Source organism: Trachemys scripta, chromosome 2 (assembly GCF_013100865.1).
Source record: "Trachemys scripta elegans isolate TJP31775 chromosome 2, CAS_Tse_1.0, whole genome shotgun sequence".
In the NCBI taxonomy this organism is placed as follows: Eukaryota; Metazoa; Chordata; order Testudines; family Emydidae; genus Trachemys; species Trachemys scripta.
Window position 1 is genome coordinate 52699034 of NC_048299.1, and position 24259 is coordinate 52723292.

The following is a 24259-nucleotide window of genomic DNA, read 5'->3' on the forward strand; positions in this document are numbered from 1 at the left end:
GGGACAGTGTCCGCCACTGAAAAAGGTAAATGTCTGATTCTGCCACCTTTATTGACAATTGGTAGTCTCAAATTCATCAGTACAACTACTTGCTCAGAAAGATATGTCAATATACCTTTGATGGGCTACTTTTAACTCAAGGGAAGGAGAAAATGTTTTACAATGACAGACTTAAAGAGCTCAATCGGTTTAATTTATCAAAAAAGAATACTAAGAGGTGGCTTGATTACAGTGTGTAAGTACCTTTACAGGGAGAAAATACTGGCTACTGAAGGACTCTTTAATCTAGAAGAGAAAGTTATAACAAAAAACAACGTCTGGAAGCTAAAATTCAAATAGGAAATCAGGCACTGTTTTTTGTTTTGTTTTGTTTTAAAAAGTCAGTGATTAACCAGTGGAACAAACTACCAAAGCTAGTGACAGATTCTCCATCTCTTGATGTCTCTGAATCAAGACAGGGTACCTTTCTGGAAGCTGTGCTTTAGCCAAACACAAATTATTGGGTTCAATATGGGATAAGAGTGACATTTAATGGCCTTTGATATAAAGGAGGCCAGAGTAGATGATCTAAGGATCCCTTCTCTCTTTAAGCTCTTCAAATGTATGAATGCGAGGATGAGTGACATAAATCAAGCATTATAATTAGGGTTGCAACGCAGCCGGTTTTCGACCGGAACACCCGGTCGAAAAGGGACTTTAGCATCTCCAGTCAGCACCGGTGACTAGGCCGTTAAAAGTCCGGTTGGAGGTGCAGCAAGGCTAAGGCAGGCTCCCTGCCTGCCCTGGCTCCATGTGGCTCCCAGAAGTTGCCAGCATATCCGGCTCCTAGAGGGGCTCTGCACAATGCCCCCACGCTGAGCTGAAGAAGCTCCTGCACCTACAGACAGAGGCAGTGCGCAGATCCCCCTGGCCCCTCTGCCTAGGGGCCGCAGGGACATGCTACTGCTTCCAGGAGCTGTGCAAAGCTAGGGCAGGGAACCTGCCTTAGCCCCAGCCCCATTGTGCTCCTGACCGGGAGCCGTCTGAGGTAAGCACGGCCCGGATGGAGCCCGCAGCCTGAACCTCCTCCAGTACCCCAACCCCCCGCCCCCAGTTGGGACCCCCCCCCCCCCCCCTAACTCCCTCCAAGAGCCTGCACCCCAAACCCCTCCTGCACCCCAGCCCCCTGCCCCTTCCCGCACCCAAACTTCCTCCCGGAGCTGCACCCAGCACCCCCTCCTATACCCCTCCCCCCGTCCCAGCCCTGAGCCTCCTTCCGCAGCCAAACTCCTCATCCCTGGCCCCATCCCAGAGCCCACACCCCCATCTGGATCCCACACGCCCTCCCTCACTCCAACCCCCTGCCCCAGCCCTGAGACTGCACCCCCTCCCTGCACCACAAACCCCTCATCCCCAGCCCCAAGCGAGCACACACACCCCAACCCCCCTGCCACAGCCCAGAGACCTGTCCCACACCTTGAACTTTTAATTTCTGGCCCCATGCCGGAGTCTGCACCCCCAGCCAGAGCCCTCACTCCCTCCCGCACCCCAACCTACTGCTCCACCCTGGTGAAAGTTAGTGAGGGTGGGGGGAGAGTGAGCAACTGAGGGAGGGGGGATGGAGTGAATGGAGTGCGTGGCCTCGGAGAAGCAGCAGGGCAGGATGTAGGGCCGGGGGCAGGACAAGGGTGTTCAGTTTTGTGCGATTAGAAAGTTGGCAACCCTATTTATGATTGTAGAGGAAATCATAGCATCTATGTAAACTGATTGCCAGTACTAGGAACCTGGTACTTTGAAAATCAGGCCCCAATATGGTAGACAGAATGAATTATGAGGAAGATTAGAATAACTAAATATGGCTATACAGTACCTGGGCTAGTTGATGACTAAGGAAGAATATGAATAACATAACTATTTACAATTATTTAAAGGGAGAAATACCAGAGAAGGAGAAGAAATATTTAAGGTCACACCACAACCAGGATGTACAAGAAGAAATTAATCCAAGGTACATTTACGCAGAATATAAGAGGAAATGCCCTAATACTGAGGTCATTATAATACAGAATATGCTCTCAAAGGAGGTTTTGAAAGTCTCACTGTTTGAAGAATTTAAAACTGGTTCAAACACTCAAGTGTAAAATACAGGAAAATACTCAATATGGCAACAGGAGCATGGATACAGAGAATCTAGTAGATCTACTGTGAATGTAACACTTAGTAAGCAGCAGTACTAGAGAATGCTCACTGAAATACATATACTCACAGGAACAGCAGAGACCCTGCTTGCCTACTCCTATTAACATGTTCAAGCAAAGATTACAGTAGGCAGGCTTGTTAAAGTGTTTCAGTCTCCATACATGCTGCCCATCATCCTTCACATTCTGCACAGGACATAAAAGAAACAGATTTCATTTAATGAAACACACAGTGAAATATATAAGTGCCAATAAAAATTGGAGCTTGACTCAAGAACGTAAAAGACAAGCTGTTACTTCATTTATTACTTCACACCAGATCACAACATAATCCTTCTAAATACACAGAAAATGATGTGATAATAGATTCATCAGAAGCTCATGGATGTCCATGCAGTTCCAAAGCCATGAAGAAAGGTAGACACCAGTAGTTAAGACTGCAACAGATTCCCGTCCATATATGTAATAAGGCAACTATTTAACTAGATGGGAATTAGTTCTAAAATATATATTGCTCCAGCTTAACAGCTACAGAATTGTTAAAATTTCAACAGATTGGCTTTAGGGGCCTTCAGGGTGTAAAACATGCTCTCTGTGGAAATCATATGGTCTGTGTTAAGCAAGAGGTCAGACAATGATCATAATGGTCCCTTCTGGCCCTACATTCTAGGAATCCACACCCTTCTGTCTATCAAATAACCAATCTCGATTGGGGCTACAGTGGGATTTATATCCTGGATTTTCAGCACTAAAAGAATGAGCCCCTAGTACTTGATCCAAAGGAATAAATCCTCCAGCTGGAAGCAGTAGCAGACTCATAAATCTTGTGTGTGGACCAGCCACTAGATGGGGATAGACCTAAAATATCCTAGTGTAGATTACACTTGCCTTTAAAAAGTGAATGAAAACATGAATGTTTAAAAGATTTCTTCCCCATTTTAATCAGTATATGCTCCCATTTACAAAACACTCAAACACTATCACTGAGGGTTTGGGTTTTTTTGATATTGTAGCTGTTTTTTTAAAATGTTTGCTTTGTGCTACTTTCATGGTTGCTAATTATAGTTTGTAACTATCTGTGTAGATCCCAGGTCCCATGGCTGGTTTGTTGGCAGGCTTCTTTATTTTTCTAAAATTAGTAACTATTAAACTTGTTTTAATAAGCAACTGAGATTCACCTAACATATACCAAGTCTTATTAAAACTACCTTACATTCTTTTTTGAGACACTAGATGTCAATCTGTATTTATAAGTAAAACAGCATGTAACATAATAAATGTTAAATACAAGCAGCAGGACTTTTTCAAATTTTTGTTCTTTGATTTTTGTGTTCTGTGTGTTCCTATATTGCTGTGCGTGTCCTGGCCATTTCTTTATTAGACATTCTAACCAAGATTACAATTATATAAGAAATACATAATTTCTGATTGAAAATGCAGGATCTGGACAAATGAATATTCAGGTGACCCAGAAATTTTACTTATGTGTGCAACAAAAAGCAAAACTGTGCCCAATATTTATGAATTGCTCCAATTTTCATCCTAGCTTTACAACCAAACCCAAAGGAGGTGTAGCCCAACAATACCATACACCCGACTAAAATATACCACAACACACTGGGCCAAATTCTGACCTGGTGTAGCAGGATGCAACTGAACTTGGCCAATACTGCTTAAGCACTTTCCACTCTGTTGTGTTTTGACACATACAGATGTGTTATGAAAAAGTAAAGTAAATGAAGATCATCCTCAATTAGGGTGACCAGACAGCAAATGTGAAAAATCAGGACGGAAGTGGGGAGTAATAGGAGCCTATATAAGAAAAAGACCCAAAAATCAGGACTGTCCCTATAAAATCGGGACATCTGGTCACCCTATCCTCAATATATTTGTTGGACATGGGAAAAAAATTGCTATGTGTATGGCTGGTTCTTATCCAGTAATTGATTTATGATATCAAAGACCACAAAAATGGGTCTCACAACGCTATATAACAGCCCTGATTTTGAATGTGCTGTGTGAGGTCTCAGTCATAGTACTGTCAGAGTAATTCAAAGGACATAATGCAACTTAAATGTCATGTAGCTCTATTAGAATTTACACATTAGAGTCTAACTTTACTAGTTAAATTCTGAAAACCAGTATTGTTCTATTCTTTAAACTCAAGTTATTTGTCACTGAGTCAAAGTCCCTGAGGATTTATTCAACATCATGAAGATAACAATGTCTTTGTAATAAAGAGAAGTACATTAGTGAAATAAGAATTTCTGTATCTGGTCCAAAGCCAAACCCTACTTAGAACACAACTTTGAATGATTTCTACAAAATACCTACATTAACTAAAGTCAACAGAAGTTGAAATTAGTGGGAATATTTTTGCCTATCTGGACACTTCATGATCAGCCTTTGTGTGTCAGGGCCTCCTTTCTGTAGAGGGAGCAAGAAAGATGCCTAATATGGGACTTTAAGCCTGACAAAGAGTATGGAGGTTTTCCAATATTCCCTGAAAAATCAGAAATAGATTCTGCAGCTGTGGAGCCCCAGAGTCCTGTTGAGCTTCTTCAGGACTGGCAGCTGTACACAGCATGTTTTATTAGATAGAGCTCCATAATTTTAACCCTTATCTTAATATCCCACTCAACACATTTTTTTTTAATATTGTTACATTTTACTGTACTGAATACATTTCAAGTCTTCTAACAGAGTGACTATGCACTGGAAAATAAAGATTATATAAATGTTTTCTGAGATAAATAATTACAAACTTTACACACTTTCATTCTAAGACATATTAATGTTGTCAATATATACAGTATTAAGCTAAAAAGCACCTAAAATCCAAACGGATCTTTTTTCTCAAAAAGAAAACTATTTACTTTGTATTAAAGTTAATAAAAATAAATTATAACCCATAAATACACTTTTTGTTTTACATTAGTTTCATTTTACTTTTTTCAATTTTAAGACTGGCCATTCCATGTGAATGTGCCTCTTCTTATTTGAACAGAACATATGGACTAACTTAGCTGGCATTTTCCTTATCAGAAAAACAAACAAGTCTTGATGTGGGTGTTCTGCAAATTAAAACACTTAACTGTGTTACAGGCTGCAACTGATGCAGAAATCCATTACATAAACACAATGCACTTTTAGAAAATAGCAAATTAAATTTTTGCTCTTGTGCACTGCCAAAAATAAGCAATAAAGTACTGCAGATTTTAAGACACTGCCTGGGGGGAAAAGCCCACACAATATGAAACAACCCCCCCTCCCCCCCCCGAGTAAAACTTTAAATATAAATAAAATCCACATTACTGACACATAGTGCATTGAGTGACATTCAGTCATCTTACTTCCATATCCTGAAACAGAATTTAACAACAAACAGTCATTTAGAAGATCTCAAACCAGGGCAGCTTCAATACAAATTTCTTCCTCAGTTCATTATACTACACTTAAAATGAATCCTCCATATGGCATACACAGACGTTAGCACACAACGGTAACAGTAACATTTTTTCACTCACACCAAATCTCATGACTGACTATGGACCTGATAGGAGCTTTGTCACTGATTTTAAGGCAGAAGAATTGGACCATAAATAAACAACAAACCAAGGAACAGCCAACCCTAAAAATGAAAAAGTTGCACACAATCACTAGCTATACCACCCTAGACTAGTTTTATGCTAATGCTCACTTATTTTAGTTTTTTAGATATTTATTAATAAATGTAATTGTGATTTTGATTAGGAACCAAGACACAAGGTTACAGTTTATAAACTGAATTTATAGGTTCTATGCAGGGGGAAGAGCTGCCTCTTTGTCTGCTGGCACATAAACACCTCAGAATTGTCAGACACATAGATGAACATAATTTGTCTGGGAAGAGTCAACATGGTTTTTGTAAAGGGAAATCATGCCTCGCCAATCTCCTAGAATTCTTTGAGGGGGTCAACAATCATGTGGACAAGGGAGATCCAGTGGATATAGTGTACTTAGATTTTCAGAAAGCCTTTGACAAGGTCCCTCATCAAAGGCTCTTAAGCAAAGTAAGCTGTGATGGGATAAGAGGGAAGGTCCTCTCATGGATTGGTAACGGGTTAAAAGAAACAAAGGGTAGAAATAAATGTTCAGTTTTCAGAATGGAGAGAGGCAAACAGTGATATCTCCCAAGGGTCTGTACTGGGACTGGTACTATTCAGCATATTCTAGGGTGACCAGACAGCAAGTGTAAAAAATTGGGACAGAGGGTGGGGGGTAATAGGTGCCTATATAAAAAAAAGCCCCAAATATCAGGACTGTCCCTATAAAATAGGGACATCTGGTCACCCTAACATATTCATAAATGATCTGGAAAAACGGGTAAACAGTGAAGTGGCAAATGCTGCAGATGACACAAAACTATTCAAGATAGTTAAGTCCAAAACAGACTGAGAAGAGCTACAAAGAGGTCTCACAAAACTGGGTGACTGGGCAACAAAATGGCAGATAAAATTCAACGTTGATAAATGCAAAGTAATGCATATTGGAAAACGTAATCCCAACTATACATATAAAATGATGGGGTCTAAATTAGCTGTTACCACTCAAGAAAGATCTTGGCATCATTGTGGATAGTTCTCTGAAAACATCCACTCAATGTGCAGCAGCAGTCAAAAAACCGAACAGAATGTTGGGAATAGGAATAGATAATAAGACAGAAAATATTGTACTGCCTCTATATAAATCCATGGTATGCCCATTACTTGAATACTGAGTACAGATGAGTACAGCCCCATCTTAAAAAAGATATATTGGAATTGGAAAAAGTTCAGAAAAGGGCAACAAAAATTATTAGGGGTATGGAACACTTCCGTATGAGGACAGATTAGTAAGATTGGGACTCTTCATCTTGGAAAAGAGACAACTAAGGGGGGAAGGGATATGATAGAGGTCTATAAAATCATGACTGGTGTGGCGAAAGTAAATAAGGAAGTGTTATTTACTCCTTCTTGTAACATAAGAACTAGGGATCACCAAATGAAATTAATAGGCAGCAGATTTAAAACAAACAAAAGGAAGTATTTCTTCACACAACGCACAGGCAACCTGTGGAACTCTTTGCCAGAGGCTGTTGTGAAGGCTGAGACTATAACAGGGTTCGAAAAAGAACTAGATAAATTCATGAAGGATAGGCCCATTAATGGCTATTAGCCAGGATGGGATAGGAGGGTGTCCCTAGCCTCAGTTTGCCAGAAGCTGGGAAAGGGCTGATTGCCTGTTCTGTTCATTCCCTCTGGGGCACCTGGCATTGGCCACTGTCAGAAGACAGGATACTGGCTAGTTGGACCTTTGGTCTGACCCAGTATGGCCGTTCTTATGTTCTTATATAGTGCCTTTCCCACTCTGCAGCAGTAGAAAATATTTATGATTCTGAGGGAATATTTCCTCCTAGGTAACAACAACATAGTCCCAGAGTGGGCATTATGTTGTGCTTATTATCTGTCCTACGGACAAATTCTTTGGCCACCAGACAGAGAAATGATGTGAAGGGACATGGTAGGCAGGTTATTCCCTAGCTGCCTGCAGTTGTTTGTTTGGTAGAGTGTGGTTTTCTGTTTGTTTTTTAAATGACCTACACAGTCTAAAGACAGAGCTTTTCATGACAAACCGCTCTGTGCCTGTCAGCCTAAAGTTAGGAGGAAAGGGTCTATCATGCCAAGGACCTCCTCTTTTACACACACACACTTCTGTTCCAGGGAAGGCCTCCTCTCCCCCCGCAGACTTTTCATCAACTGGGAGGCTCCCCATGTCATTCAGCTACAGTTAGGGCAGGATCAACCTCCCCTGCCAAAGAGATGGGTGGGAGAGGTGCCCATTTCCTACTCCCAACTAATAATTAGAAAAAGGAAGGAGAGGTTACTCACCTTGTGCAGTTCTTTGAGATGGGTATATTATGGGTGCTCTGCTTGTGGCGCACATGTGCCCCATGCATCTTCGATTGGAGATTTTCAGCAGCAGTGCTTGTTCAGCCTGTCCATGCACCCTCACTATCCTCATGCCCCTTATCAAAAATATATAGGGCTGCGATAGATGAACTGGACTCAGTTCCTTCTCCACCACTCAAACCCATTGAGAGGAGACACCAAAGCAGAGGGAAAGGAGGGTGGGTAGTGAAACCCCCCTTAGGGACACCCCTCGGAAAACTTCAGTTACTGCACACAGTGAGTAACCGCTCCTTCATGCTCCACTTGAGGTGATTTCCAAGCATTACCTTCTGAAGGAGGTGGGAGCTTCAGAACCAGGTCTAGAACTGTTTGCATAACTGTAGAACCGAAGGTAGCATCTGCTCTAGAGGCATACACTAAAGCATTGTGTTTTGAGAAGGTATGATCTGAAGCCCAAATAGCAGCTTGCAGATTTCTGGGCTAGGAACATCTTTCATTGGGGCAACAGATATGGACTGAGATCTGGTAGAATGAGTTATGACCCTAGGAGGACACAGCACATTAGCAGCTGCTTAGCAGCAGAAATGCAGCCGGAAATCCAATTAGAAAGTTTCTGGGTGAACCCTTTAACTTTGTCCACAAAAAGCCTTGGAGAATCTTGAAAAGGTTTAGTTCTGTCCTATTAATAGGACATCTAAAGTGTAAAAGGCAGCATTCCCTAATGATATTTAGGGTGGAAAACTGGCAGATGAATTGTCTAATTTACACAAAAGTCCGAGACGACTTTGGGTGAGAACTGTGGGAGTCTGATCACAGAGAGACCTTACCCTAGAAGCCAAAATAAAAGAGATCCACTATCAAATTCAACTAATTCACCAACTCTTCAAGCAGAGGTAACTGTCACTAAAAAGGTGGTTTTCATGAAAAGGTTTAAAAGGGTGCAGGTAACTAACAACTCAAAGAGAAGTTTCATCTAAGAATTAAGAACTAAGTTCAAGTCCCAAGTTGGAGTGGGCTCTTTGACATTCAGGAATAGGTTGGATAACACTTTGATGAATCTGAAAGTTACAGGGTGAACGAATACCAAGAAACCTTCCACAAGAGAATGAAATACTGCAATGGCCCCTAGGTGAACTTTAATGGAACTCAAAAGAGATCTCTTTGCTTTAGAGTGAAAAGGTATTCTGAGAATCTCCAAGAACGTCATGTCAACAGGAAAAAGGTGATGGTGAGTGTACCAGTGGCAAAATCTTTTCCATTCTTGAAGGTATGTTTTTCTGGTGGATTTCTTTCTATTGTTCAACAGGACTTCTTGAACCTCTCTGGAACAGGAGAGTTCTAACCCCATGAGCCATCCAAATACCATCTTCTGAGTCACAGTGGACTGGGGTGACAAACATTCCCCAAATCCTTAGAGGGAAGAATCGGCATCATTGGGAGATAGGTGGAAAAACCACATCTATCTCAGCCAGGTTAGTGATCAAGATTACAGTGGCCTTGTCCAGTCTAATTTTTTTTAGAACCCTGAGGATTTGAGGCATTGGAGGAAAGTTATATAGGACACCAAGAAAGGAGAAACGTGTCCCACAGGGGACAGTGACCAAGACCTCCCCCTCAAGCAGAATTTCACACATTTCCAGTTGACAGTAACAGGGAAAAGGTCTATGTTCAGAAAACCCCAGGTATGGAATATCTGCCTGAGATGGAACTGTCAAGTTCCCACGCATGATCTTGGGGGGTGAAGTGTCTGCTGAGATCTTTGGGTATAGTGTTTTGGAGGCCAGATAAACCAACTGCTAAGATAAGGATTCACTGGGCTCTGTATTACTGACGGTTTACGAACAGAGGGAAGAGGATCTTTTCAATTTATGTAGTACATACTGGGCCAACTAACTTTTGTAAACACAATGAGTGTGATAGAGAGTCCAACAGGGAGGACTCAATACTGATATAGGGTCCTGCCCTATGACAAAGCGTAGGAATATCTTGTGAGAGGGATTTACCACAACAAGAAAGTACATGTCTTGAAGGTTGAGGGTCACGATATAGTCTCCCAGATCCAGGGATGGAATAACAGCTGTGAGTATTACCATCTTGAATTTCTGTACCTTGATAAAGTTATTCAACATCCTAAGATCTTGAATTGGCCGTTGTTTTTGGCAACCAGAAAATATTGCAGTAAAATCGGCTTCCTCTGTACTGAGTGGGAACTGGTTCCACAGTTTCTAAGCAGAGGAGGGACAGAACCTCTTGCCTCTTGAGATGGTTCCTGCAAAAGGATGGGGAAGGAGGGTCGTAGGAATGTATGGAATAGCCTGATGTTATAATCTCCAAGATTTGACCTCCAACCTCCATCTGTTGGAGGTCAAATGTTCCCATGAGCTGTGGAAATGGGAGAAACAATCCCCAAAAGGTAGAAGGGGCAGAGTGGTACAGCACTGGATCTGGATAGCAGTGGTGTTTGTGTCCATCAACTGAGGTATCAAAATTAACACTTTGCAGATTATGGCTGCTGCATCAATCCAGGTGCAGTGGTTGATAACTTTCCCCTTTTGATTCTGGGTTTCTGGAACCATATTGTAGTTGGGAAACTGGGCTAGGAGAGATCTCCAAGCTTTCTGAGACCAATTAAATCTCTTCTTATTTGCAGGTGTATATATGTCCAGTGAGCGAAGAGTCACCCTAGAGTTCTTCAGAGAATGTAAGGAGTCATCAGTGGATTTGCCAAATAATTTAAGACCACCAAAGGGAGGTCCTTTATAGTGCTCTGGATTTTATGTGGAAATCCTGAAGATTATAGCCATGAGGCTCCGCGCATGACTACAGCTGTGGAGATGGAGCAGGCTGCTGTCAACAGCATTGAGAAAAGCTTGAAAAGTTGTCCTTGCAAGAAGCTGTACCTCTTATGACGAGGGCCTGAAATCATTCCCTGTGCTTTTCTGGGAGGTGTTCAATAAAGGAATAAAATTTTGAATAGATAATTTGGTTATACTCTACTAGAATTGCAGGACGGCAGACAAGTAGCTTTTGCAACCATGAAGATACAAGTGCTTTGGTCATTATCATGTGAGTTAGTCTTGGAAAGGTGTTATCTTTTGAGTCCATTTACTACATCCACAACTAAGAAGCTAGAGGTAGACTGGGAACATAAAAATTCTGAACCCCTAGCAGGAACATAGTACTTTTTGTCTGCCCTCTTAGCTGTTGGGAGGGCAGTGCCAGGGGTCTGCCACATTGTCTTGTCAGGTTCTAACAATACTTCATTTACAGGAATAGCTACCTGTGCTGAAGGTGGTGTGTGAAGAATATCCAGCAATTTGTGTTGAGTTTCTTGGACTTCTTTTAATGGGATCTGAAGAGTGTCTACCACTCTTTTGATCAAATCCTGAAATTGTTAAATCATCTGCTGTATATGGAGGTGCTATAACAACTTCATTCGGGGATAATGAAATATTCCTCTGTGGCATAGCTTCTACATCAGCTCTCCATTCTTGTTCCTCACACATCACCTTCTGCAGTGGAGATTGCTGAGAGGAAATGGAGGGAATCAAACACTGCTGACCCTCGGATTCCCTGACAGTGCTGAGAACCCTGGAGAACTGTTGGCAGTAAACAGCCAAGGGTCCCAATGTGGCCACCGGGGAGGACCATAAGAGAATGGGGGAGGCATCCAGGACTGATTGTAACAATGAGCAGAGCAGGTTGAGTGCACCCTAGCTCTGAAGTGTCCCTCAAAGGAGCAGATTCAGATGAGGGTGGTCTACATAGATAATAATAAGACCACTGAACAGAAATCAGAGTCTGAAGAACTCTCATCTGCATAGTCTAATGGAGGAACAGGCAGAGGAGAAGTGATGGTTTGTCTCTCCATATGCCCCGGTATAGGGGAATCAGGCAGTTCCATCAATAGATGAGGTGCCAGAGGTCTGAATGAGCTCAGTAAAGGATATTCAGGTACAAAAAAAAGTCCTGTGGTGCCAGATGCAGCGGTGCCATGTCTGCGGCCTACTAGGCTCCCACAATGAGGTCTGTGGTACCAACAAAGGTGTGAGAGGTTCCAACAACTGCTAGATGGTCGGTCAAGGTGCCAAAGATGTAATCAGTGCAGCTGGTGGTACCAACTTCTTCAAAGTTTGGAGTCCCTGGAGTTTTTAGCAGATCAGTCATGTTTCAATGGTACCAAACTCTTTGGTATGGATCGTCAGGAACTGTGTGATTTAGATGAGCTCAAGGACTTTGTTTTAGCATTCTCGGTACAGAGGTGCCTGAACCATCCATGGAAACCTTTGAGGAGCTTGAGGTTTCTTGTGCAGCAGATCTTAGAGGTATCCTCTTCTTGAAGAGATTTAGTACTCCTCTTGGTAAAAGTCTTTCCCACACCACTTGCAGATCTCTCAGAGGCAGAGGAGGCACTATGGTCACTTGGAAGCCACTGTACTGAGGGGGGAAAGAGAGGAGGTCCAAGGGAGCATTCCGTCATAAAGTTGAATCTCCCTGTCACTCCTGAAACAACGCTTAAAACTAGTGTAGATTTTGCACTTTAAAAGCACTTGTGTATCCTGGAGGCAGCAGCGAGAGCGTGAACTGGGAAGGACTCCGGACAAGTGAGGTAACATTTGAAGCATGGGGACTTGAGCATGCCGCAAAAACAAAACAGTCTTCTAACAGTAAAGAAGGGTGGACATGGGAGGCAAAAACCTCCGTGATTGGAAAAACTAACCCCCAAAGAAATAAAATATGAACTAAATAAAAAACTAAAGACTTAATTATAAAATAAAATAAAACTATAAGAGTAACAAATAAGCAGGTATCTGTGAGCACTACGAATGTGAGCACTTCTTTAGCCAGGACACTCGAGAAGGAATCAAGCGCAGTTCATCTGTCATATGAGGCATGAGAATAGATAGGAAGCATGAATGGATCTAATGAGCACCGCTGCTGAAAATCTCTCATAGAAGGCACCTGGGGCGCCTGTGCACCTCAAGTGGAGCACCCACAGGGACACTACTCAAAGAAGAAGAAAAAAGCCTCACATTAGGCTGGACCCAGGACCCTCTATCGTCTTCAGGACATGCAGGGGAGCTACAGGCTTTAACAACTGCCAGTTCAAGTGCAAAATAAACAGGTGTATAATAGACTGGGGAGCACCGGAGGAAGGGGAATCTTGCTTCTGTGAGCTTTGCTCCCTCAAAGGCACATCCACAATTCACCACCACACCACCATTTTTAAATAGGTGGGCTTGCTGCAAAGCCTGCATCTTCCAGCCCTCTATTGTATGCATGGCTTGGAAAGCTACAGATACTTTTTAATGCACAGTACAAATATGGTACAAATAAAAGTGAGTTGTTGATATATAATATACATAATGTATATTTTATTCACAGAGAATGAGCTAGAGTTACTCCTGGTTCTACAACAATTTCTACACCATAAGCTTTGTCAGAAGGCTCTCAAGAAGGAAAGTCTTCCTGAGACAAGGCTGTAATAGTGGAATATGTCTGCAAGCTCCTTTGCAAAAGGCTCTGAGGTCTTAGTGCAGGTGAAAGTGGGCAGCACTGACATGAAACAGTGCATACATTTTTTCCAATAGTTCCTGGTAAAGTCTCCAGGAAGGAATTGAAGCTACTCCCTCTGGTGGTACATCTAAGAGATAGCAGTGATAGAAATAGCACCTATTGTCTCTTAGGGTGAACACACCCCTCTGACAAGAAGACTCATGGCAATCGCATGTGTGAGAGTCAATGAATTTTGCCCTGTATATGGAAATGGTACACAATCCATGTATGCCTCATTCTTTTAAAAACTCAATTGATAGTTGTGACCTCACAGTCATGAATTGCACATTTAATGTTGAAATAAAAAGCACAATTTATCTTAGTTCTAATTAAAGAAAAGGGCAGAATCTTATAAAATCATAAATTGTTGGGTATCATCCAAGCATTTTTGCATTTCAATCTAAGAAGGACCACTCACAATACCATGGACCGCAAACAATTCACAACAAATTTGGCAAGATGTATTATAATGAATTGCGTGAATTCCAAATCCAGTTCTTGTTCTACATATGTAGGGCTCAAACCACAGACGACAATAACATGTTAGACATCGCAAGAGGAGGCATTTCACACAAAGAGGTTGAACTCAGACTAAAGAACTTGATTTCACATTTAACCAAAAAAGGGTAAAATGCTTATCTTTTAAATTCTCTGTGGTAATAGCATAATACATTAGAGGCATGGGGATATGAGTGAATCTCATTCACAAGGAAATGTCCTTATAGTTCAATTGTAGCTTTGTCATGCTTGGGTTGTATAGTATTTTCCTCACTGAGAAGATCAATTCTGTATTTTACAGGTGTTCAGTGTCTGTTTCATGAGTGTAGGTGTAATGGGTTAAGACTAAAAGGGGTAATTTTAAAAAGAAACGTGATTTGCTTTCAGATTACTTGTGATACAAATAAATATAGGTTATAAGTAAGGCTATGATTTAGTCACAGAAGTCACGGAATCCATGACTTCCAGCGACCTCCGGGACTGCAGCCCGCAGCGGTTGGAATCTGCAGGGGTTCCCCGCCGCCAGCGGGGACAGGGAGCTGTGGGATACCACTGCCACCTCTGGCGGCCCAGTGAGCTCCAAGCCACCACAGGCATTTGGGGTACCCTGCAGCTTCCGGCTGCCATGAGTGGCGGTGGCACCCCACAGCTCCCAGCTGCCACAGGCGTTGGGGGTACCTTACGGCTTACGGCTGCCACAGGCAGCAGCGGTACCCCCAAGCTCCCAGCCACTGCAGACCCCTGGAGCTGTGGGCGGTGGGGGTATCCCACAGCTCCTGGCCCCAGCGGGTGGACCCCCGAAGCTTCTGGGGTACCCCGCAGCCCCTAGCTGCTGCAGGCAGCGGGGGCCCCACAGCTCCTAGCTGCTCTGCAGCTGCCCCGCTGCAGGTGGTGTGGGGACCCACCTATCCCCATTTTGCCACAGATATTTTTAGTAAAAGTCAAGGACAGGTCACAGCTTCCATGAATTTTTCTTTATTGCCCGTGACCTGTCCGTGACTTTCACTAAAAATATCCGTGACAAAATCTTAGCCTTAGTTATAAAGCATTTCTTCCTGTTGAATTTCTCTCTTACTATAGAAAAGCAAAGCAGATCCTTTCTGAGCCGCAACAAAATAGCAGCTGTGGTGCAACTGTGACATCTAGTGGCAATCAAGAGGAGAGCAAATGTAAAATATTCAGCTCCAAAATCCCTTGGCTTTTGTATGCAGTGGTGGTGTAGACATGTCGGTCCCAGGGAATTAGAGAGAGAAAGTGCGTCAGGTAATATCTTTTATTGGACCAGATTCTGTTGGTGAAAGAGACAAACCCTTGAGCTTACACAGAGCTCTTCCTCACGTTTGGGAAACTTAATCAGAGTGCCACAGCTAAAAACAAAAAGGAACAGATTATTTAGCATAAGTAGTTAACACTTATTTCAAGGGACCACTCAGGGTGAAGTGGCCCATCACACAGGGAGAAAAGGATGGGTGGGAGGGGAAGCAGCTGGAGTGGGGGGGGGGTTGGTTAGTGGGTTACAGATTGTTATAATAAGCCATAAAACCAGTATCTCTAGTCAGTCCATGATTTTTAGTGTCTAGAAGAGTTATGCATTTATGCTTCCAGACTCATCTTTTGAAAGTGTTGTGCAGGTTTCCTTTGAGAATGAGGACTGATCAGTCAGTTATAGAGTGATCACTTTGTGAAAAGTGTTCACCCATAGGTGACTGGTTGTTTGTCTTTTATCATTTTCCTGTGAGTTCATCAGAGAGCATAGTGGTTGTCTAGTTTCACCCACATAGTTGTTATTGGGGCATTTAGTGCACTGGACGAGGTATACCACATGTTGTGATAGGCAAGTGTAAGACATATGGATCTTGAAAGGTGTGTTTTGGAGGGGTGTTGATCATTGTAGCAGTGGAAATATGTTTGCATCTGCTGTTTTGGCAGGGTCTGGTGCCACTTTGAGTGGGTGTGTCCTGGTCTGTAGGGAGCTTGCTCCAGATGATGAGCTTGCAGAGGCTAGGGGTTGTTTGAAGGCCAGAAGAGAGGAGTTAGCTGTGTTGCTGTAGCTGTGTCAACTCCAGGATATTAGACAGACATGGGTGAGGTCATATCTTTTATTGGACCAACTTCTGTTGGTGAGAGAGGCCAGCTAGAAGAGTTCTGTGCAGCTTGAAAGTTTGTGTCTCACCAACAGAAGTTGGTTAAATTAAATTATATTACCTCACCCACTTTGTGTCGTTAGGCTTTTGAAAGTAAATCTAGTACATGTGAAAGTTGTTACCCTATTGGCCTTCCTTTTGTGGGCCTATCCATAGAAATGACAGTAACCCCCTGCCCACAAAAGAAAAGGCACCAAACACAAATGGGTATAAACTGACTGGGTGACAAATCAAAAGTGAAGTCATGGGGATGTGAACAAACGTATAATAAAAACGTGGTAGTACGGGACAGCAAGCAGAGTATTCCAGACAATGCCTACTTCTCCACACAAAGTTCCAAGGAGTAACTGGACACCACCCAATGGAATTCTGCCCAGATGTCTGAAGAAATGAGGGCAAGAATAATTGTCTCAAAATTACAAAGAATCTCTCTGTGACTGACCTTCCTTCTTCTGGGTAGCAGCCCTGTTAGTCTGTATCCTCAAAAAGAACAGGAGTACTTGTGGCACCTTAGAGACTAACAAATTTATTAGAGCATAAGCTTTCGTGGGTTACAACCCAAGTGGGTTGTGGCCCACTTGGGTTGTGGCCCACGAAAGCTTATGCTCTAATATATTTGTTAGTCTTTAAGGTGCCACAAGTACTCCTGTTCTTCCTTCTTCTGGAATTATATATAGCAAATGGGAACACAAGAAGGTGGTTAATGAGGAGGTACCTGAACTTGGTGGGGTCTTGGATGGGTCAACAGGTGGGGAGGAAGAGGGGGAGAAATACAGCCAGAAACTCAGAAGGGAGTACTGGAGGAGAATAATAGGGGCTTCAGCCTGGCACTTGGGAAGTAAGTGTGTGTTACAGGGTCCTACTCTCACTGCAGAAAGAGTAGGTATCAGGGTACTCTTGTTCTGTGAAGAAATCACCAACTAACTGCCCAGAAGGTTGCAGAACAAGGCTGGAGTGGAGGCACCACCACAGGGGAATCTCGCTCTCCATTAGAGACTGTCAGGGCCCGAGATACAGGCCCTGCCTTTGGCACAGCAATGGCCCACCCCTCAAGTCACAGGCAAGAAGCCAGAAAGAAACCAGCATCAAATGATCAGGACAAATGAAACACAAAAGTGTAGGGCTGGTAGTGGGATTAAATGGTTACCCACATTGTGCAAGTGGAGGATACTAATCAGAGAACCTCAGATGACACCCATTGCTCAGAGAAAAGATCACAGTGGACATAGCTCAGTGGAACTCTGCCAAGATATGGAAATGGAGGAGTGAAGGAAAATGGCCCTACAGGCCCAGAAAGTCTCCCAGTGCTTGAGCTTCTAGATGGAAAACTTGACCAAGGCCAGGAAGACGTTCTGGAGACACAATCCACTCTACACAGTCTTGAGTTGTGATTAAGCCACACTGTCTGGACCTGTGAATTTAGCAATGTGTTGTCCCATCTAAAGTATCTCTCATGTAAGGGACTTCCACCACTCCACTTTGGAGATTACTCCAAATCCTAACTGATCTTAATGGCCAGGAAGTTGAAAATGACATCACAAATCACTGGCAGAGCTAAGAACAGAACCCATGGCCAATGACTACATTCCCCACCTTTGATTTCTTATAGCTTTTCATACACTGTCTATCAAATCAACGGAAGAAGAGTCTTGTGGCTAATACTAAGTGCCTGCTAGGGTCAGGACTACAATATAAACTTTGATTAGTATAACTACCTCACTCAGGGGAGTGAAAAATCCAGACCTGAGTAACACAGTTATCCTGACCTAAGCCACGGTGTAGACATTGCTATGTCGACAGGAGGGCTTCTCCCATTGACAGTTACCGCCTCTTGAAGAGGTGGATTAATTATGGCAACGGGAGAAGCTCTCCGATCAGCATAGTAGTATCTTCACTGAAGTGATACAGTGGCGCTGCTGCAGCATTTTAAGTTTAGACCTGCCCAAGGCACCAGGAGATATGGATTCTTTAAACAGCCCTGCAACAGATTTCCTTTTGACCTTGGACAAATCACTTAAGCCATCTGTGCTTCAGAATCCCTATTTGTAAGAGAGGGATGAACATGCTTTGCTACCTCATGGTGCTGTTGTCAGGCTTAATTTATTAGTGTTTTTAAAGCACTTTGAAATCCTCATATGGAAAGCACTATATAAAATAGGTGCAAACTATTATAATGGTGGTAGTAGCAGCAACCATTAGAATTAAGACTGTATTGTGGTTTCCATTCTAACTCCCTTTTTTTTAAATCACTCAAAACATCCTGAATTTTCATTTAGTCAGAACCAGAGCTACTTTACTGTAACATCTCCAAGGGAAGCAATTTAAGCAAATGTTACTGAATAGTTATTATTGGTGTTAATGGGAACAGTTTTAGTAGATATGATGCTTGATGGATGCATTCAGCCAGTGCTAAAGGGTTAACTGATGATTAACCAGATATAATATTCTAAGATCTGGCCTTTTAATACATAAATTACAAAACAATATTTGTAATACACAACGTTCAGATCTTGCTTTAGATTTTCAAAGCATTGTATAAAACAAAAGATAATTAATTAGCAATTAAAATTTAATTGCATTGTGTTATAATTGTTTGTTCAGCATGCTGATTGCCTTGGCAAGAGGCGTCACACAAATACAATTACTGGTCTCCATTTTACAGCTGCTCCACAGGCACAACTCCCATTATTTCCATGAAAGTTTTGCCTGCAGTGCAACTGCAGAATCAGGCACTAAGAAAGAACAAAGGGATAAAGCAAATAAAGGGAAAAAAACAGAGAGAAGATCATTTTTTAATTCTTGCAATTTATGTAATATAGTTCCTTGTTTCATTTTAACTATTTTCAGATGGCTATTCCTTTAAGTGGGACAGCCATATAGTCAATAAGAAAGACTAATTAAAGGATTGTTAGTGATTTAATATCTTAAATAGTTTTTATGTTAGCATTTTAGTTTTCTTTTAAGGGATATACACATTATAGGTGTAACACAGAGGTGATAAATGTATCAGGGCAGATCCTCAGTTGATATAAATTGTCATAGTTCCATTGAAGTCAATAGAACTGTGACCAAATATACCAACTGAGGATCTGTCTCACTGATTGACATATATATGTTTTATACAAAATGAGAAAGAATATCTCAGCAAGAGATAAAACCCCTGTAGACAGTCAAAAATGAACCAAGCAACCCCACAACCCCACCCCTATTTGTTCTAATATTAAGCAATTAAAAAACTTTAGGAGCTTATTGAGGGATGAGGGGGGAAGGTTAAGAGCTGACTCGATCACGGTTTAAAAGTATCTACAAAGGAAGACAATATCTGACAGAAGAGGACTTTTTAACCTAGCAGGAAAAGGCATAACTAAATCCAATGGTTGGAAGTTGAAGGTACACACATTCATAGTGGAAATAAGGAGCTTATTTTTTAACACTGAGAGTAATTAACCATTGGAACAACTTACTATGGTATCGGGTGGATTCTCATTCACTTGTAATCTTTAAATCAAAACTGGATGTCTCTCTAAAAGATATGGACTAGTTCAACCACACATTATTGATCTTGGTGGAGGAATTACAGGGTGAAACAGTGTCTTTGTTATGAAGATCAAAATGGTCCTTTCTGGCCTTAAAATCAATGAATTAAGACAATCAATACACCATTTTCTTTCAGATGATGTCAGAGCCGGGGATAGTGGAAATGCACTGAGAAGCCTCCAACAATTTCTGTCAGGCCAGTCCCAGAGACAAGTGCTTACATGTGGAGTTCTATTAAGCTCACTGCTCTCCCAACTTGTGAGAGAGAAATGGCTCCACAATTAAGTTGTATAAATGAGACATATTAGACTCAAAAGTAAACAATACTCAGGTCCTAAGTTCCCTGTAAGCTGCGCGGCCATGCAGCACCCAATTTAGTTCTGCACAGGAGCTCAGGGAACCCACCCAGGGACCTGTCATGGCCGGGGGAGGGACGTCCCTCCTCTGGGCTCAACCTAACACAGCCCCCAACATGCCACAGCCGGGGTGGCCCCCCGGCCCCAACTATGCTGTGGCCCAGACCTGCCAAAGCCAGGGCGGCCCGGATCCAAACCCAGGCGGCCCGGCCTGGATCTGAACCCGTGGTCGGGGGCAGCCTGACCCAGACCCAGCCACAGCCGGGGTGGCCCGGCCAGAACCAGGAAGGCCTAGCCCGGAATCAACTGCAGCTGGGGCAGCGCAGCCCTGCCACGGGGAGTCCCTCCCCAAAACCAGCCCCGGCCCAGACCTGCCTCGGCCAGGGTGCCCCTCCCTCTACCCAACCCCAGCCTGGACCTGCGGGGGAATGGGGGAGGGGCGCCTCTCCCGTGACCCCAGCCCTGGAGCTGCTGCAGCGGGGAGAGGCACCTCTCCCCCCAAGCCCAGGTGCTGCTGTGAGGAGAGAGAGCTGGGGGGAGTCCTCTCTCCCTGCTGTAGCCCCTGAGCACCCTCCTGCACCCCAAACCCCTCATCCCCAGCCCCACCCCAGAGCCCATACCCCCAGCTGGAGCCCTCCCCCGCTTCCAACCTTCTGCCCCAGTCCTGAGCCCCTCATCCCCAGACCACCCCTCTGCTGAGCCTCACCCCCTTACAGACCCAGAACTCCCCCACCCAAACTCCTACTCCCCTGCATCCGGCCCTCCCTGCTGAGCCCCTCCCCCCTGTATCTGGACCCCCACCCTTCACCCAGATCCCCCTGCTGAGCCCAACCTCCCTGCACCTGGACACACACACACCGCCCCCCCCTTGCCAACCCTATCACCTGCATCTGGACCTCTACCCCCGTACACAGACCACCTCCTGTTGAGTCTCCCGTAATCAAAATCCTATCCCCACAAGCCCCACCCCCTACGTGTTTGGATCACACTGACTAGACACCCATACTTGGACCCCCAACCCACTGAGTCCCAACCAGTTACACCCAGATCCCCACCCCACCAAACTCCTCTCCCTCAGACACTCCCGCTGAGCCTCCCACACCCAGACCTCTCCTGCTGAGCCCCAACCACTTTCACCTGGACCACTCAGCAGAATCCCATTCCCCCTCCACCCAGAACCCCCTAACAAATTCCTGTGCATCCAGATCCCCCCCACACCTGGACCCCCCTCACTGAGCCGCCCGTACCCAGACTGACCCACACAGAACCCTATCAACCCAGACCTGGATCGCCACACACACTAAGAACTTCTACACTTGGATCTTGCCAGGCTGAGTCTGCCTGTCCACACCTGGTGCACCTGGCATAGAGGGACAGGACCCTGGGATGTTTCTGGGGCAGGCCCAGGCCTTGCTCTGTGTCAGGGTTGAGTGCAGCCTCACTGCCAAGTCCATGTCCTGGGAGTGAGAGGGCTGCTAGGTGATCTCCCACCTCCATGCAGCCAGTGTCTTGTGCTCCCCACTGCCATCCTGGAGCCTGCACATTTATTGACAAATAAAATTTGCAGAATTTTAAAATATTGTGCGCAGATTCCAAATTTTTATTTTTTTTTTTGGCACAGAACTCCCCCAGGAGTATTATGTAGTGTCGCAACTATGCAGAGTCTTTATCAAATAGAAATATTTATCATACCATTCCCACAATTATGTCATCTATCTTATGTTTTCTTTGTAAATTATTCTGGAGGACAGGGATAAAACAGTTTCATATTACTTTACTCTTCAGTATCCAAAAATATATCTAGATTTGACCATTCAAGATTTACACAAATTGTAAACCTAATAGTAAAGGCAAAATAACTTTTTGCTGGTTCAATGGAAAATGTGAAATGTTGACTTTCCTCTAGAAACAGCTGTATGATTCCATTGGACCAACAGACCTCTAAAAAATAGAAAAAAGAAAAAAAAATGGGGGGGGCAGTGTTAGAGCCTTTCACCATTCCTGTGGTAATTTTACACTACTTTTCCTGGTAGACTAATGATGCAGCTTGTGTAGTCCCCCAAGTTGGTGGCCTATCCATCCATGAACAATCATATAGTGTCAAGCACTATAGTTTCCATTAGCCACCTATACTAGTATTCAAGAAATAAAACTTTATGGAGACCCCTCAATATTGTTTTGTTAAGTGATCAAAAATAAACTTCACATAAGTTATATAAGTGTTTGTTCAGAACTGTGTATTTAAATTTCTCCCACATAAATCCAAATATTCCTGGATAGACAAAACACTCATGCACCTCCACACGGAGAAGTACTTCAGAATGCTAGGGAATTTTGATTGCTGGAGTGGCTTAGGAAAATATTAATGATCAACTTTTTCCTTAAAAGAAATATTCAAAAGGAGAAATGTTTAAATAAGTTACGACAGTCTATAAGTCATTTGTTTAATCTAATTTAGTATTTTCCAGGCCTGTGTTCAGTATGTACACCACTGGAATATTTCAGCTTCTGCCTTCAATATACTCACGCAATAATGTTATAGAGAAGTACTTACATTAATCAATAGATGGAATAAGGCAGATTCAAATTCTAAATGAGTGAAGTTTACCCACTGAAAACTATACTACCCCCCAAAATAGCCATTCCATATCACAATAAAAACTAGGGAAACGCAGCATATAGACGTTCTATATCCATTATATGAGAGGCAGCATTGCTTATTGTTCAGTTCAGCTAAATATGAGCTGCTAGTCTGATGCTGGGGCCAAAAGGAATAATACAGTCCTTGGATGCATAAGCAGGGTAATCTTGAGTAGGAGTAGAGAGGTTATTTTACCTCTGTATTTGGAACTGATGTGACCTCTCCTGGAATACTGATGTGCCCAGTTCAGGTGTTCATAATTCAAGAAGAATGTTGAAAAATTGGAGAGGGCTCTGAGAAGAGCCATGAGAATGATTACAGTATTAGAAAAGTATGATAGTGATAGACTCAAGGAGCTCAATCTATACACCTTACCATAGGGTATGTCTACACTGCAAAAAAACACCTACGGCAGTGAGTCTCAGAACCCAGGTCTACACACTGGGGCTCACAGTACGGTGCTAAAAATAGCAACCTAGACATTCCCACTCAGGCTAGAGTTCCAGATCTGAAACCTAGCAAGAGGGGTGGGTCTCAGAACCCAAGCTTCAGCCTGAGCAGGAACATCTGCACTGCTATTTTTAACACCGCAGCACAAGACCTGCAAACCCAAGTCTATAGACCTGAGCTCTGAGATTCACTGCCGGAAGTGTTTTAGTTTTTTGTTGTTTTTTTCCCCCCAGCATAAAGATACCCAGAGAGAAGCTTAAAGGGTGACTTGATTACAGTCTTTACATACTTACTTGGGGAACAAATATTTAATAAATGGGCTCTTCAATCTAGCAGAGGAAGGTATAACACAATCTAATGGCTGGAAGTTGAAGCTAGACATATTCAGACTGGAAATCAAAGGTAAATTTTTAACAGTGAGGGTTATTAACCACTGAAAAAAATTACCAATGATCATGGTGGATGCTCCATTACTAACAACTTTTAAATCAAGACTGGATGTTTTTCTAAAGGATCTGCTCTAGGAACTGTTTGGGGGGAGCTGTATGGCCTGTGCTATACAGGAGGTCAGACTAGATAGTTACAATGGTCCCTTCTGGGCTTGGAATCTATGAATCTATCTAACTAGGAAACTAGGAATATGAGTCAGGAAAAAGGGCAACCCATTTCTGACAGTGATTTCTTCTGTGATATTAGCCAAGTAACTTAATCTTTCTGTGCCTCAGTTCCACATATATAAAAAGAAGAAAATAATATTTACCAAGGAATACCTCCCTCACAGGCTTAATCAATTGATATTTGTGAATAAATTTGAGCTCCTGTGATTAAAAAGTCTTATATAACTATCATATTGTTATACATTTAGCAATAGAAATGCTCAACTTAACCGACCTTCATAACAATATCATATAACTGATTGCACAATTGCAATACTCTGGGCTTGATTTGGGGTGGAGGTACTTCTTTAATA

At 43.0% G+C, this 24259-nt stretch overlaps 1 protein-coding gene across 2 annotated transcripts in view; it reads right to left on the minus strand.

The window, feature by feature from the left end:
• DGKB (diacylglycerol kinase beta) overlaps window positions 1-24259 on the minus strand; it is a 457353-nt gene that overhangs the window by 340101 nt on the left and 92993 nt on the right. For both annotated transcript variants that reach the window (XM_034760549.1, XM_034760547.1), the window contains exon 9: window positions 2246-2363. In XM_034760549.1, the coding sequence (XP_034616440.1) occupies window positions 2246-2363 (118 nt within the window). The remainder of the gene's footprint in view (window positions 1-2245; window positions 2364-24259) is intronic.